At 27.2% G+C, this 18,486-nt stretch overlaps 1 protein-coding gene across 2 annotated transcripts in view; it reads right to left on the bottom strand.

Annotated features, from left to right (window-relative positions):
• LOC135923792 (cyclin-Y-like protein 1) overlaps positions 1 to 17,251 on the bottom strand; it is a 29,350-nt gene extending 12,099 nt beyond the window's left edge. Inside the window, exon 1 of one of the 2 annotated variants that reach the window (XM_065458737.1) lies at positions 17,227 to 17,251. Coding sequence is in view for 1 of the 2 variants with exons in the window: in XM_065458736.1 (XP_065314808.1) it covers positions 7,934 to 7,985 (52 nt within the window). In the remaining variant the exon portion in view is untranslated. Of the gene's footprint in view, positions 1 to 7,933; positions 8,032 to 17,226 lie in introns of those variants that run through there. The other variant, XM_065458736.1, reaches the window with a different exon arrangement.
• Between the last annotated feature and the right edge of the window lie 1,235 nt (positions 17,252 to 18,486).

The raw sequence follows: 18,486 nt of genomic DNA, 5'->3' as shown, positions 1-18,486 counted from the left end.
CTAAAATTCTTCAAAATTAGAAGAAAAAAAAATATCTAAATTAAAATAAAAATATTCACTACTTTTGCAACCTTGATTTCTCCCATTTAAATAAAGGCAATTACTTTTACACAACTCCCTACCCCCGTTTAATTTTAATAATTATCTTTCGCCTTACTCCTATGTGATAGAAGCAGTGGCGTCGCTAAGGGGGGGGGGGGGTGCAGATTATCAATTGAGGCATATGTATGAAATAATTAACCTTTTTTATCTCTTGTAATTCTTTGAGGCAAAATTTATTTATATCAGCAATCGAAAATATTTTATACTGTAATAAATAGATTTTATATTAAAAAATATTATTGTTAGAAATTTTTGTATTGTTTTAATTATTTATATGCCAGTTTATTTTGAATGTATAATATAATAAATGACAAAATAATTATGAATAATTGTTCAGAGTTAACAAATTTTAAAAAAGTATAATATATTAATATAAAACCAGGCCGACCTGAGATTGTAAAGGCTAGCGACGCCCCTGGGTAGAAGCGCCTTGTTGTAAGCAGTAGAGTCACTGGGAAGAGGGGGGACAGGGGCTCGAGCCCCAATATGAATAGCCCCCTGAAGCAAAAAATTTTTTTTTAATGGCTCCCTAAAATCTCACAACTAAAAATAATTTTTTTGATAGCCCCCCTGAACGATTTCTATAAATTTTATTAAGTATTATACATAAATTTGATTTTATTATTTAAAAATTAATAAGACTATCTAAACTTTTATTAAATGAGTGCTATTTTAATAATTAGATTAGATTAATGCATATAAATTATATTTTCACTATGTCGGCTAGCTCAATCAAATTCTTTATTAAAAATGGAAAATCAATCATTATGTCTAAATAATTTAGCATTAACAAAGCTTAATTGATTTTTATTACTTAAATCATTTATAAACCTAATTAAAAAATAAAATCATTTATCAGGCGCGTACACAGCGGTAGGGGGGGCAGGGGGTCAAATCTCACCCAAGCCAATAAATGCAGATGCCGGATATATTTTCCAAAAATATTATTGTTTATATTAATTTATATTTTATAATATTTATTCCTATCTCTTTCTTTTTAAATATATATTTGATACATTTATTTATCACATTTATGTATTAAATTATTTTATCAATTAATTTCAATTTCATTTTTTGGATAAGATTTATCTATAATTTTCAAATTTATAGTGGCGAAATATTTATCTTCATTTTTAAATTTCTAGTCAAATAATAATTATGGAAACAAAACAAATTTTTTTAAACATATTGATGATAAAGTGATTTTATATCAATTATATTACTATTGAAATTATTCTGGATAGTATTATTATAAAGTCATTGAGAATAATCTACTAAATTATAATAACATATTATTGATGCATTTAAAAAATAGATTTATTATATATTATCAAAGATATGGTTATGATTTGTAAGATAAACCCGGCCGAAGGCCGAGCAAAAGGGCCGAAGGCCCGTTAAAGGGGTCTGGGGGGCGAAGCCCCCAGCTTTTATATGTATGGACCCCCTCTAAGGAAAATTCCTAGCTACGCCACTGGTTATGGCTATCATACTCTCTTCGAGGCAATGAAGCTTATTGCAAGATGTTTGTCCTGTTTGGCCCAATATTTGCTGGTTTAGTTAAGCTCAACTGTCTAGTTAAAACTCCATTCAACAAGTACAAAGATGCTGGTTTGACAATTATTAAAAATAAATTATCACAAACGCTGTGAACTGATGATTTATTCAAATTAATTTGAAATGGGGATATGTTTCCTATTTCATCACATATTGACAAAAATAGCAAAAGAAAATAGATGAAGATCAAACTAACTATTGAGGCCATTCTATATTGTGGATTGCAGGGCCTAGCATTACGTAGCCATTTGGATTCCGGAAGCTTGAATTTCAATAATAATGATAATGAAGGTAATTTTTATGGTCTTGTAAAATTAAAAGCATTCGGAGATTCTGCATTAACTAATAGAATACCCCAAGTGACAAAATATTTTAAACAGAATTTACGAAACTTCTTGTCCAACTAGGCGAAAGAAATTGCAAAAGGCTTGTCCAACGAGATGGAATCTTCGTCATCAAAAGCCTATTATTAATGTTCTTACTGAAATATCACAATGGTGAAAGATATATTTCCCCAAAAGCAAGCAAATTATTGGATTTATTACTTTTAGATCAAATTGTTTTTTTTTCTCTCTGTATTAATAAATTATTTAATTACACAACTATTTTATGTAATACTTTTCAAAAACATGAAATTGACTTGATTGAGACAATGAGAATAGCAGAGAGCATTTATTAGAACTCAAGGAAATTAGGGCTAATGTTAATGAAGAATTTTATATGTTATTGTTGAGTCAAAAGCAGAGCTATACGACTTTAATATTTGTCTCCCTCGACTTGCAGCAAGGCGAGCTCATTGTCCAGACATTAATATAGGGTCATTAGAAGAGTAATATAAAATAAATGTATTTATCCCTCTCTTAGATACATTTTAACCGAAATAAATGAACGGTTTAGGCACTTACCAATCTGCAGATATTACTTCCACAAAAGCCTTCATAACCTTTTTCAGATGGTGACGAAAAAAAATAAAATATTTGGTAGATTTTTATCATGAAGGTTAAAGTATCTTATTATGCCTTATTAGCTGAAAGCCAACTATGGTATAAAAGATTAACTATGGTTGATATAGTCCCAAAAAATGTTATGAATACCTTGCATCATTTCAAACATCTTTTAGATTATTTTTCCAATAATAAATTAGCAACTCTTCCCATTAGTACTGCAATGAGAGAACAATCTTTTCTTTAAGAAGAATAAAGACATACCTAATAAGTATAACTTCTGAAAGTAGATTGAATGGTTTGTCCCTCTCCCTTTTGAATATTCATAGACATTTGACGCCAAGGACGCATGAGATATAAAAAATTAGCTCAATCCCAATGAAGATTGGATTTTACATTATAAATATATAATATGTCTCTTAATAATATTTTTTATGCAATTTTAGTTTTTAATGTGTTATATATTTTTTCATGAATACTTTATAAGCTGTTATATACAAATACAACTATCCCTAAGAAACTTTTGTATTAATTTATATTTCCAAGATTTGAATTTTTTTATATTTATTATATAAATTTTAAAGGCTCAAAAAATTTAAATTTCTATTTGGGTCATTTATTTTATAGTGATTCATATGCTGGTTATATCCACTTAATATTTAATAATTCACATTTATTTTAGAGTTATATGCCACCGGTTATACCGGTTTAATATTTTTTAATTCACATTTATATTATAGTTCGGTTTATATATTTATTTTATTATAATTCACCAAAAAATATTTATTAGCCCTAATAAATTTATTCTTGATATTTTTAAATAACAATAATTTTATCTTAAAAAATTTAATTATCCCCCCCCCTAGCCCTTGCTGTGAGTCGAAGTAAAAATATTAAATTCATGGAGCTCTGCTTTTAACTCAACATCATAGGCGTAACCAGGAAGGGGGGCAAGGGGATATCCCCCCTTCAGAAATTTATCACTTTTTGTAAATATCATTTTTAGCTAATAAAAAAATATGCCCATTAGTCCTCCCCCTACTCTCTGATCCTCACAAATGTATGCATACATCTTAAACAATAATTTGAAAGAAAGAATGTAAAAGTTGATATTTTTTTATAAAACTATTCATCATAATTTATAGATTTTTGGGAAAATAAATTTATAAATATGTAAAATGAACCAAAAATGTTTTTAAATAAATGGAGTATAAGCCAAAGATAAGTCTTAAGACAAAAGTGAAATGTTTTATAATTAATAATAATAGATCCATAAAATTACTAAATAATATAATATATCAAATATAATTTTTTATAAAGTAAGTAATTTTAATTTATTTATCTTAATAAAAGTAAAATATTATTCCAAAGAAGAAGAAAATAGCTTCCTAAAAACACGTAAAAAAGAGAAGAAAAGATATCTAATTAATTACATCCATTGTGGGATGAATAATAATACGCTTAATTTTAATTATATTGTAAATTAATTGGCGTTAAATATTTGTAAGCAAACTGTTACTTATATTCATTGATGTACGCAGCGGGGGAGGGACAGGGGGACAAATCCCCCCCCCCCCCAAAGCCAAAAAAGCAGATGCCGGATAAATTTTTCAAAAATATTTTTGTTTATATTAAGTTGTATTTTATAATATTTAATCCATTCTCTTTCGTTTTAAATATATTTAATTACATTTATTTATCACATTCATTCTAAGTTATTTTATCAATTAATTTCGATTTCAAGTTTTTCTTGGTGTAATATTTGTCTATTTTCTAGTCAAATAATAATTATGGACATAAAAAATTTTTTAAACATACTGATGATGATGAAAATCCTAGTCATCTTACAAAAAAGCAAAAAAGTACTAATAATTTTATAAAATTTCATATTTAGCCTAGAAGTAAAACATAAGCTTTTTAAAAAGGTAATACAGATACCTAAGATTAATATTTTATTTAATAATAGATTTATATTCTATCCCTCAAATTTCACACAAACTTTATGTGCTAATTGAAAGTTAAAATTTCAAAACAGCTATTTTACTAGATGGTTGTGGCTAGAACTCTCTACCTAGACAATGGAGCTTATTGCAAGTTATGAGTCCTGTTAGTTAAGTCAACAAGTACAAAGATGCTGGATAAATCTTTGACAATAAAACAAATTTATCACAAACGCGGTGAACCCATTATTTCTTCAAATTAATTGTGGGGATATGATTCCCATTTTATCACACATTGACAAAAATAGGATTAAAATAGCAAAAGAAAATAGAGAGCAAGCTATCTATTGAGGCTATACTATATTGTGAATTGCAGGGCCCAGAATTACATGGTAATTTGGATTCAGGAAGCTTGAATTTCAATAATAATTATAATGAAGGTAATTTTCGTGGCCTTGTAAAATATCAAGCCTTAGGAGATTATGTAAACAGAATTATTTCTGAAACTCCTTGTCTAACAAGGAGAAAACATTGCAAAGAGCTTGTCCAACGAGATGGAGTCTTTGCTACCAAAACAGCTTTTATAGAGTTAGAAGAGTTGATTATTATGCTCTTGCTGAAAAATCACACCTGAAGGAGATATATCCTCAGAAGCAAGCATATCATTGGTTTCAATACTTACTTTTTTTTCTCATTAGAATATATATTATGTATTTTTAAAAACATAACATTGACTTGATTGAAACGATGAGAATAGCGGAGAGCATATTATTAGAACTCAGGGAAATTAGGGCTAATGTTATTGAAGAATTTTATATGTTATTTTTGAGTCAAAAGCAGAGCTATATGAGATTAACATTTGCTCCCTCGGCTTGCAGCGAAGCAAGCTTATCGTCCTAACATTAATATAGGGTCAGTAGAAGAGTATTATAAAATAAATGTATTTATCCCTCTCTTAGATACATTTATAACTCAAATAGAACGGGTTTTAATTCATCAGGCAGCACTTAGCAGTCTGCAGATATTACTTTCACAAAAGCCTTACCAACCTTTTTCAGATAGTAATAGAAAAAAAATAAAATATTTATCAGATTTTTTTTCATGGAGATGTTAAAATATCTTATGATGCCTTATTGGCTGAATGCCAACTATAGTATATAAAAGATTAACTATGGTTGATATAATCCCCAAAAATGCTATGGATGCTTTGCATCATTTCAAACATCTTTAAGATTATTTTCCCAATGTGTAATAAATTATATATATTAGCAACACATCACATTAGTACTGCAACTAATGAGAGAACATTCTCTTCTTTAAGAAGAATAAAAGCATAATTAAGGAGTACAACTTCTGACAATATATTGAATTATTTGGCCCTTTTGATTATTCGTAGGTATTTGACGCCAAGCACAGATGAGATAATTGAACAATAAACCCAATCTCAATGAAGATTGGATTTTACTAGTGTTGTTAAAAAGTCGAGTTCACCCGACTACGACTCCGAGTCGAAGTCGCAATAACTAGACTCAAAACTCAAGTCGAGTTTTGAATCGATTAGTCGACTCATTTTTACGACTCGAGTTCCGAACTTGAGTCGTGAACTTGAGTTTTTATCTTGAGTCATGAACTTGAGTTTTGATCTTGAGTCATGAACTTGAGTTTTGATCTTGAGTCATGAACTCGAGTTATGAACTTGAGTTGAACTATTCATAAACTTGAGTCGTGAACTCAACAGGTTATCTTAAATTTTATGAAACTCGATTACTTATATTAGTATTGTTAATTGGTTGGTTGTGTAATACCCAGACCTGGCGCTTGGCTCTAAAATTAGACTAAATCTGCTATGAGCACGAGGCCCATGTATCTTAAGTTATTTCTTATTGAACTCATTAGTTAAATATATGGTTATTTATTACAGATAAATCGATAGATAATTAAAAGACCTATTTAATATGCAACAATTCAAGCGCCACTTTTTGAGTGAAGCTATTTCTACGCAAACGGAAATTTTAATAAATTTTATCACAATACAAACATTTGTGCTTAGAATTATTAGTGTTTATAAAGTTAAAGTAATCTTTAATAGAGGTAAAAGAATTGTCTTGCTCTTGTTCCATATCTACCTCGTCCATAAAAAATTTTTTTATAAAAATAAAATAATTTTATACTAAATATCTGGTTAGTCCTTTTGGTAGGCTCATTTCATTATTCTTTTTTCTTATGTTATTTTTTTAATGTTATTTATTTTTCGATTTGATGAAATAAAACTACTTTTCATCTAAATATTTAGCCCTCCCCCCCCCTAAATTTAACTTCCATTTCCATCCATCTCCTTTAAAAATTTGTAGGCAATAATATTATTCATTTTTTTATAAAAAATTATTTAATATTTCAAAAAATCTTAAATAAAAAAAAATTATTTATTTGATCATTGTAATTATAAAATTTAACTCATATGATTTATAAAGATTTAAATAATAAAAATAATTTCAAAGCGGAGTTGAAAAAATAAAAATAAATAAAACAATGAATTAGATGCAAAAAAATTTAAAAAATCCCCAACCACTCCTAAATTAGGTGCCAGATAGGCGATTTGGTTTTTTATTTTATTATAAAATTATTTTATTTTTTTTTATTTAAGATTTTTTGAAATATTAAATAATTTTTTATAAAAAAATGTATAATATTGCCTACAAATTTCTAAAGGAGATGGATGGAAATGGAAGTTAAATTTAGGGGGGGGGGGCTAAATATTTAGATGAAAAGTAGTTTTATTTCATCAAATCGAAAAATAAAACATTAAAAAAAATAACATCAAAAAATAAGAAAAAAGAATAATGAAATGAGCCTCCCAAGTCCCAAAAGGACTAACCAGATATTTGGTTATTTTATTTTTGTAAAAAAATTTTATGGACGAGGCAGATATGAAACAAGAGCAAGACAATTCTTTTACCTCTATAAAAGATTACTTTATAGACACTAATAATTCTAAGCGCAAATATTTGTAATAAAATTTACAGTCTCCATACGGCTACAAGTATAATATATTTCTAAAATATATTTTTGATAAAATAATAGGAAAATAAGCAATAGGTGATGATATGTAGGTTCTATTTTCAATTTCATAAAACTTATAATTAACTGTAATAAATTTGAACAGGCTTGTGTTAACCGATCTTTTTAAAACGATCGAATCCCGATCACGATCTTTTCAAAAAAAGAGGATCGAAATCTAGGATCGACCTTTTTTTAAAAAAAAGATCGCGATCACGATCTTTTTTCTATTTAAATTTCTAATTTACAGATCACATTGATTCACAACCCTACTCAGTTATTATGCATAATAAGCTGCGAAAGTAAATATATATACTTAGAAATTTAATTAACCTTGTATTTTTATATTTATTTTCAGAGATGCTATCGATAATCCAGACCCCATGAGAGATGAGATCGTGGAATATCTTAAGGAACCTGTTGCGCCAGCATCGACAAATATCTTAGATTGGTGGGCAAAGAACGCCAAGATATATCCCACTTTGGCGTTAATGGCTAGGGACTATTTAGCTCAACAATCTACAAGTGTAGCAAGTGAGAGGACCTTCAGTAAAGCTGTTGATTGTATGACTAAAAAAAGGAATAGAATGGCTTCAGAAACCCTCAAAGAATGCCTGTGCCTGAGTTGTTGGGACGTAGATCTATTGGAATAATGTAAATATTATTACATACTTTGTTGTGATTGTGTTTAGACCATATTAACATATATAATTAGTCCGAATAATGTTTTTGTAAATTTTAAACAAGACTTTTACTTGCCCTCTCTTAAAAAATTGGTAAAATTTAATGATTTTTTAATTCTTTCAATATATCTTTATATTTATTTTGAAGCTTTCCTGAAGAAAAAGATTTGGCAAATGAAGATTGAACTGACGATATTTTTTTATATTAAAATATTTTTTTATATCTAAATATTTTTATTTATTCGATTTTTTTATTGTAATTATAAAATTTAACTCATATGTATGATTTATAAAGATTTAAATAAATAAAAAAATATTAGTTATAATTTATTATTTTAATAGACAGGCCCTGGTTCGAACTAGTTATTGTTTTGAAGAAATTAATAAATTACTAAAATTCTTAAAATGTATATAAATGTATATAAATTTTAGTGAATAAGGCATACGCGATATACCGAAGGTCAGGACACAATTTTTTGAGAAGAAAAATATTTTGGGGTTCATAAATTCTTGGTTTTTAAAAAAAATATATCAATTAAACATTTTAATCCTCAGAATTTGTCTCATAATTACCTAAATTTAAATCAGGAAGAGCTTAGGCAAAATTATATGAGATATTTCCATATATAACGTTTTTTTCAAACGGTTTTGGGAAATGTTATTAGAAACCTCTTTATTTCCAAACAGGATTAATTTTAGGAATTGATTTTTTCCATTCGTGTTATCAAAATTTCCGTTAAAAAGAATTTAAAAATCTTACGACTCAAGTTTATGACTAGTTCACGACTCAAGTTCATAACTCGAGTTCATGACTCAAGATCAAAACTCAAGTTCATGACTCAAGATTAAAACTCAAGTACATGACCCAAGATAAAAACTCAAGTTCACGACTCAAGTTCGGAACTCGAGTCGTAAAAATGAGTCGACTAATCGACTAAAAACTCGACTTGAGTTTTGAGTCGATTTTTTGACTAAAAACTTGACTTGAGTCGTAGTTAAGCCGACTCGGATGAGTCGTTTAACAACACTAGATTTTACATATAAATTTATAATATGCTTCTTAATTACTTTATGTGCGAATTAATATTTTAATTATATTTTTTCATGAATACTTTTTAAGTTAAAATACAATTATTCCTAAGAAATTTGTGTAATAATTTATATTTCCAACATTTAAATTTATACTTTATATATAAATTTTAAAGGCTCAAATTTAAATTTCTATTTTGGGTCATTTATTTTATAGTGATTTCTGATTTATATGCTGGTTATATTTACTTAACATTCTATAATTCACATTTATATTATAGTTTTTCATATGCCGCCGGTTATATCCGTTTAATATTTTTTTTAATTCACATTTATTTTATAGTTTTCTATATGCCGGTTTATATATTTATTTTTTATAATTCACATTAATTTAAAATTCTGTATTAGAAATAGTTATTAGTCCTAAAAAAATTTATGCTTTATATTTTTAAATAACAATGATTTTATTTAAAAAATTTTTAATCCCCCCCCCACACCAAATTCCTGCGTACGCGCATGCTTATATTTATTATCAAAAGTATTTATTAGTAAGATTTTAAAATTATTAACTGTAATATATTATATAACTGTCAGATACGTCTGTAAAAGTGGCATTTTACCTAATATTTTATAAAAAATTATATATAATAGAGGATTATAAACTATATGTCTACTTACTTTTTATAAATAAATCTCTTATACTTATTTGGATTTGGACCTTGACAATAATGAATAGACATAAATCAATAATATAGTTGATTAATGATTTTGAACTCGGCTAAAATATTAAATTATTAATTTTCAATTAATAAATGATTATATATTTATTTTATAAGGGTTATATAATTTAAATAATAAAAGTCAATTAAGCTTCAACTGTTAATGCTAAATTAATATTTAGTAAGTGATATTGTTATATTTTTAACATAGAATTTGATTGCAGGCTGACATAATATAATTTATATGTAATAATCTAATCTAATAATTAAAATAGTATTCATTTAATAAAAATTAAGATAGTCTTATTAATTTTAATAAAATTAAATCTATATATTACTCAATATAATTATAAAAGAAATTATTCAGTGGGCAATTAAAAACATTTATTTTTAGCTCAAGGGGATATTAAGGAGCCATTAAAAAAAATTTTTTGCTTCAGGGGGCTATTCAAACTTTCCAGAGGGCTCGAGCCCCTGCTCCTCATAGCGACGCCACTGCTGCTTAGGCTCCTGAGTTGAAAAAATTTTATACTTGTATGAACATTTTTTTGATATTATTAAAAATTGATATCTTAAAATTTGAATAAACATAATACAGGATAAAAATATAAAATTAAAATATCAAATATAAAAAATAAAATAAAACCTTATTCTATAAAAACTGACGTGGGACTACGAATTCCCAAAAAACATGAATAATTATATTTTAAATAGTAATTTGTATATTTTGTTTTAAAAAATAATATTCTTGCGGTTCTGATGTAAGGGATATCTTGCCGTCTATATTTCTTAAAAATTTAAAGTTCCACTTGACATATGTACAAAGGAAGAGATAACGATTGGTATAAATATATAATTTGTTAATTTGGAATATTTAATTGTTTTTTTTTCCTGCTATATCATCCGGATTATAATTTAAATTTTTGGAAAAGAAGATATGCATGTGAAGTCCCAAATTAAGGATTTCCCTAAAGACCATGGTACAGAAGTTAAGTCATCTGGTCTTAGGCCATCATCTAGTGATAAATTAACAGGTTCCAGGATGTTTGGTATTCGGGCTCTGGTAAAAGAACGGCTAATAGCTAAATTAATTGCTGCATGCCTTGCATTTCTGCCTTGACCATATATACAATTTAGACCATGTCTCCCTTTGGAATTAATATTTTACATTTGATGCATGTACAGGGTAGCCAGGTCAAAATCTTCAAATTGCGGGAGATAATTGGTATTATGTGGGAGAAATATGAAAATTGCGATAGAAATATAAAAATTGCTAAAAAATATTTTTTGCTAGCCTTCGGCTGGGATTTTGAATTGACTTAATTATCCGCCTATTATTTAACAATTAGTTTCTATAAATACAAAATCGATAACTATTTTTCAAAATAAATAACATCTTGATTAATTAAAATATATTAATTTTAAAAAAAACCAACGATCTTTTTTAAATATAAAAGAATGTAAACAAGATAAAATTTTATTTAAAAAAAACGATTTTAATTTTACAATTAAAAATATATTTTATGCGAATGTCCCACAAAACGACCGCAATTGGAAATCTACCGTGTGTGTGTATAACATTATAGGGAGAGGCGCTTAATTATAACGTATCACGTTTAAATACATAATAAGGTACTCCAAAAGTAAGAAATAATACAGATGCAACTACAGTTGCGGCAATTGTAATCACTTATCTTGTAGTATAACATTCACAGAGATACTTATCATCATAATGTTGGTAGAATCTTTTCCCCATAATATTTAACGACTCTAATATAAATGAAAGCTATACTTGTAGAACAAAAATGAGCAAGGCTATCATCAATATTTTAGGACCTAAATCCAGGAGGTCAATTCTTGACGATTTAAAAGATGGGCCTACATATGCAATTCTAACAGATAAATAAGGGAAATATTAAAATATCTCCCTTGATCCTCCGTTATTTCAACAAAATCAAGGTCGTTTTAATAAAACTATTAAATTTTTTCCCCTCAAATAGTAAAAAATCTAAAGACATAGCTAACCATATAATGGTAAATATAGCAGATTCGAGATTATCAATAAATTGCATGTCAGCTTACTGATCTGATAATGCCTCAGTGAATTTGGTAAAAACAGAGTGTATTTAGAGAATTGAGTCAGCACAATATTGGTTGCGATATGTTCCTAATACCTGCCATCGATAGAATTTAAAAATTTTATAAACTTTAAAAAAATATTTCTTAAGTAAAAATTATAAAAGCTGTCCTAACATTTTGAAAATTTTTTCCAATAATGAATGGCAGAGGTATATTTAGGAATGATTTCACATGTAGAAAATCTACTACATGCTGTTATTGTGTAGTTGCAATCAGAAGAATTTTAATAAAGATACACAAAATTATGCTGAAGATGTGTTCATCTTTACAGTTAATAATTGAAAATAAATTTTATAGCGCCATTGCTAAAACTTAATTATATTTTATTTGAGATTTAAATAATAGAACTAAATGTTTACCGTCGTTATTGAGATATTTATAAATTCCTGGCATGATATATTATATATTTGTTTAACCATTAGCTCGGCCTCTAATGTTGTTAAAGTAATCCTATTTCTCTCCTTTATCCAGGCAGTCCTCATCAGGCTAAAAATGCGCTCGGATGAGGCATTAGAATGAGGGAGAAAACATACTCGCATATTTTTCCCAAGTATGGGGATTTATCGTTATTACCAAAAAATTCTACACATTTCTCCTCTGCTTTTAGACCATCTAACTTTAAGTATTTTGGCGAATCATAAAAAATAGAGAGAATTACAATCTTCTCGAACAAGACATCAATGTCTTTCGGTATTTTAATATATTTATTAAATTATAAAAACCATCAATTGATGGTTTCTGTTCCAAGGTCATAATATTTATGTAAATAGAGTTATTAAAATCAAATTTTGATTGTAAATATTCTAAAATTGTCTTAATAAAAATATCTGCTTCATTTAAAAATGTATTAATTATAGTGTTATTTGAACATTTTAATATAATATTTTAGCAATAGCGCCATAAAATTTATTATCAATTTTTAACTGTAGAGATGAACAGAGCTGTAGCATGATTTTGTAAATCCTTTTTAATAAAGAATATTCTGATTGCAACTGAATATTAACTGCATGAAGTAGATTTCCTACATGTGAAACGAATCCCAAATATGCTGCCATTTCATACTCGAAAAAATTTTTCAAAATTTTAGGACAGCTTTTAAAATCTCTATTTAAGAAGTTTTTTTAAGTTTGTAAAATTTTAAAATTCTATCGATGGCAGGTATTAATGACAACCATCTGATAGGTACATATCCAACAACTCAGACCATTCCAGGTCAGACCACTTCATCAACTTTTTTAATTCATTAATCTTTAAGTTGATGAACTAAATTCGTTAAAACATTTCATCACAATTATTTCGACATCCACAGATAGTACATTCATTACCTTCTTGGGAGAATTATGTAGTATATACAGCCAATTGGTATTAATTCATTATTATGCTGCCTTAATTCGGTAACTGTTTATTTACAGAGGCATTATCAGCGCAGAGAGCTGACATGTAAATCATTGATAACCCTGAATCAGCTATATTTAACATAATGTGGCTAGCAACATTGTTGGATTTTTCACTATCCGAGGAAAAAATTTTAACAGTTTTATTGAAATTGTTCTTATTCTTGTTGAAATAGCGAAGGAGGAAATGTTTTAATATTTCCCTAATTATATGCATCTGTTAGAATTGCATATGGATGCCCATCTTTATCGTCTAGAATTGACCTCTAGGATTCAGGTATTAAAACACTTGTGATAGCCTTGCTCATTTTTGTTCTGTCACAAGTAAGATTTGCACTTATATTGGAGTCGTTAAATGTCATGAGAAAAAGATTCGACCCACATTGTGATGATATAACTTTGTGAATGTTGAATTACATGATAGATGTATACGATTTCCGCAAAAGTAGTTGCATCTGTATTATTTATTATTTTTGAGAATGCAATCGATGTAGATATACTCCCCTGTACTGACTTATATGAATGAAAGATTTATTATTGGATAAAAATAAAACAGGATAGAAAAAAATTTACAAACTAGACATGTTTTTCGAATAAATATTTAAAATTTATTTTAAAAATATAAAAATAATCAATTAATGTCTCTCAAAATTATTATTTATAAATTAAAAACGTTAAAATACTTTTAAAAAAAATTGCGGGAGAAATTAAAAAATAGCGGTAGATTTTTGATGGAGATTTCTAAATGCGGTAGTTTTGCGGGAGAGAGGTGTCTGCGTGTAAACTAAAAAATTGCGGGAGTCTCCCGCTGATGGGGGGAGACATGGCAACCTTGTGCATGTATGTGGTTGAACTATGTTACATCCAATTCGACCTATGGCAACTCTTAATTGTTCATCTGATAAGAGCTTACATAGGTTACGACTTGGTAATGCTTCTAACCATTCATAACCACTAGTATAGTCAGCATTTTGTAATAGTTGAATATACTCCAAAGGGGGTTTGATGAGATTATTTAAAAGAATTTTTTTATTAAATGTTCGAAAATTGACTGATGTGTTAAAATTGTGGGTAAAACAGCTTCAGGTGGAGCTAAAGATACCCAAGCTGTCAAGGTCGAATTTAAAAGGCTATCTTTAGGAGGGATAAAAGAAGTTACCATGGCGTTATTCATCAAACGCAATTATAAGATTTAATGGATATAAATATAAACCATCCATTTTCGAGGGTATTTCTGTGAAACCCCAATTAAATTCTTCCAATTTAATATTTAAAATATTTACTAATATGCATCTAAAAAATTCATGAACACGATTAATAATTTCATTATTTAAAAAGAAGGAAGAAGATCAAAAAATATGTAAAATCTTTGGTAAAAATAAATTTTTTTTAAAAGAAAAAAGCTTTAGTGTGAAGGTATTTCTTTTAAAATAATTTCAAGTCCTAATAAGCCTTCAAAATATTTTTCCACGAATACCTCACAGTTGGAAAAACTGCTTAATGGTGAACCAAGAAGTTTAATTTCACTTTTTTTAATGATTTTAAACCCCTGGCCTTCGAGAGTATTTGAATTTAAAAGGCATATTTCAGATTTAGCTTTATTTAGAGTAAGGCTCATTAGAGAATTCTTCTCTATATAATCTATCGCTGCTAAACTAGGTATATCATTGTTCAATATATTTTCACTAAGTATTACCAATGAATTTACAAATAAATCTTGAAAAAGTATGTTCATCAAATGGAGCCATTTTTTCATTAGATGAAGCTAATTTGAGAGCTCCACATACGTCCTTGGTCTATTTTTTTAAAAGATAATTTTGCATTTATAGGCAAAATCAGAAGTAGCCCTTACATCAGGAACATAATTTTTCATTTCTAAGTCATAAAAATGGTCTATTCTATTTTTAATAAAATCATGTAAAGCAGTTTTTTTATTTTTATCTATGGGTTTAATTAAGAATTTAAAAAAAAGGTTAAAAGATTTCCCATGCTTTTAAGGAATTTAAATTTAAATTAACTTCCATAATAAATGTTGTTAAAAAATTAGAAATTAAAGACCTTGATATAAAGAGTAGGTGGATTAAGGTTGGTGGGCTTTCCCACTTTAAAAAATTATCATAAAAATCAGGATAAAAATTTTGAGTTACAATGGGGGTTATTTCAATAATTGTACAAAATTTCATTTGAAGGGGGTTTACCAGAGTTTATACATGGTTTTAACCTGGGCCCATGTTTATAAAAACAAATAGCTTGGGTCAAGGTTATATTTCTATGGCAGGCATTAAAACTGCTTGACATACCCATTTTAGAAAAAAAAAAATTTTTAACAAAAGGGAAGGGAGGGGGGAGGGGATATATAAATAAATGACTTATTTCTAAATTTCCAAAATGTAATTTAAAAAAATTTTAAAAAAATTATAAAATTAAATTAAAAATTTGATTTTGTTGTATCAAGATTCATGAATATTAGGATTTAAAAAATTAAGTAATGTTTAAATAAAAATTTATCTTTTTAACTTAAAATCTATATGATTGAAAAATGTGCATTAAAAGTGGGGGTTAGATAGTTGTGGAATGTTTAAAAATAAATATATATAATAATCAAGTAGATAAATTAACTTAAAACTATATATGATTGAGATAAATATTTTCATCATTATTATCTGATTGAGTCAAAGGAATCTGGGTGGTAAGTTTCTTTGGCACAGTGGACATTATTTGATGGAATATTTCGGTTTAAAAATAATTTGAAAATGGTTGTATCCAATCCCATTTTATATGATCATAAAGATTATTCTCCATTTGTTCTATGATTATTTTTGCATTGGGAGAGGATTAATTGAATAATTGAGGATATAATATATCACTCTTTAATAATGATTTTATTATATTTGAATAAAAATTTGTTATTTTCTAAATATTTGAAAAATAATAATCTGATTATAAAAATTTGGCTCAAAACATTCTCCAAAATATATATCTTGAAAACAAAATATGACAACTATGGTTATATTAATTATAATGAAGTTACTAGGATTTCAGATAATTATTTATTTTGATATACTAAAATAAGATTTGACTCAAAAGTTTATTTTTTTTAATCATACATCATAAAGTGGCTTAGAAAATAAATATTGATGGAATGGAATCATCTTTCAAACAGGGGTCGCTAGCCTTTACAATCTCAGGAGGCTCAACTAAAAAAATTTTATGTGGGTCGTAGCCCTCCATACTCCCCAATTTGTGGGCCTTCGGCCCACTTTTGCCCGGCCTTCTGGGTTTTATATTAATATATTAGACTTTTTTAAGATTTGTTAACTCTGAACAATTATTCTAAATTTCATATTTTGCCATTCTTTATATTATGTATACAAAATAATACTAGCATATAAATAATTTAAACAATACAAGATATTTCTAAAAATAATATTTTTTAATACAAAATCTATTTATTACATTAAAAAATATTTTCGATTGCTGATATAAAAAAATTTTGCCTCTAAAGAATTACAAGTGATAAGAAAGGTTAATTAATTTATACATATGCCTCAATTGATAATAGTTTTTAGAAACCACATAATATAATGTAATTCATACCAACTTATATTGACAAAAGCTCATGAAACTAATATTTTAAACAATGTTTTATAGAATTGACTTACCAAATCAACAATTTTTGAAGAAGAGAATATAAATGACCAATCTAAATCATAAAACTATATGGTGGTTAGAGCTTCATTTTAGATGACATGATTGAATCTAGAAAGTAATCGAAATAAATTATTTGAGATATTAAATTTCTATAAGATTATCTTCCATTTTACGATTACACAGTTGACCATTATTGCTTATCTAAAATATGCAATCATATGCTCTCAGCAGCTGTAGTAATAATCTTAATTTACATAGCTACACAAATAATAGATGCTGGTTAATTTGCAGTCATAGCAATGACACTCACGATTTTAGCTCATATCAGAATTTATTGTGTTAGATAAATTGATAAAACAAAAACAATAAAAATCTTTAGATGAATTATGGAAATATATTGAAGCCTTAGTTATTTACATGGCAAGGATGCCATATTGGAAATGAAACATCTTGTAACTATAAAATAAGAACCAGAGTGATATCATGAAAGCATAAAATTTTATAATTGACCCACCACCTCTAGTTGGTATATTATATCTAAAAATAGTAGTTTGTAATAATATAAAAAATATATTCGTATTAAAAATTTTACTCAAAACTGTTTTTCACAGAAGAAAAAATAGCTTTCCTAAAAACTCATAAAATAAAGATAGGAAAAGATATCTAATTTATTACATCCATTGTAAGATAAATAATAAGGCGTTTAATTTTGGTTAATGATGCTTGGTACCTTAAGGTACTATCTATCAAATTTGAATTTTGTTCATTTTTCATTTGGATAGGCACAACCAAATATATTTATGATATATATTTGAAAAATCGTGATTTTTGGAAAGCCTCTATGGCCTAGTAGGCAAGAGCTTGGCTTACTTATCCTATGCTCCCGGGTTCAAATCCCAGGAATGATCATGTTTTTTTTCTTATTCTAACTTGGTGGTTCCATCCTTGGGGGGATGATATATAGAAGGCCGGACTCGACCACGTGATTCCGTATTAATATATTAAATAATAAGGGTCTTAAATTTTGGTCGGTATTTAGCAAATTAGATTGGTATTTAAAATATTTCCATACATTCACTTGGTAGTAAGCATCATTAACCTTTAATTTTAATAATATTTTGAAAAAATAGATGGCGTTAAATAGTTGAATGTAAATTATTACCTATGTTTATTATCAAAAGCATTTACTAGTAAAATTTTAAAAATATTAACTGTAATATATTATGCAACTATCAAATACATCTGTAAAAGTGGCATTTTACCTAATATTT

The sequence above is a fragment of the Gordionus sp. m RMFG-2023 genome, chromosome 2, assembly GCF_954871325.1.
Source record: "Gordionus sp. m RMFG-2023 chromosome 2, tfGorSpeb1-WG-v2, whole genome shotgun sequence".
Lineage (NCBI taxonomy): Eukaryota > Metazoa > Nematomorpha > Gordioida > Chordodea > Parachordodidae > Gordionus > Gordionus sp. m RMFG-2023.
The sequence above is the reverse complement of the archived record's forward strand: the minus strand, read 5'-3'. Positions and strand labels throughout refer to the sequence as shown.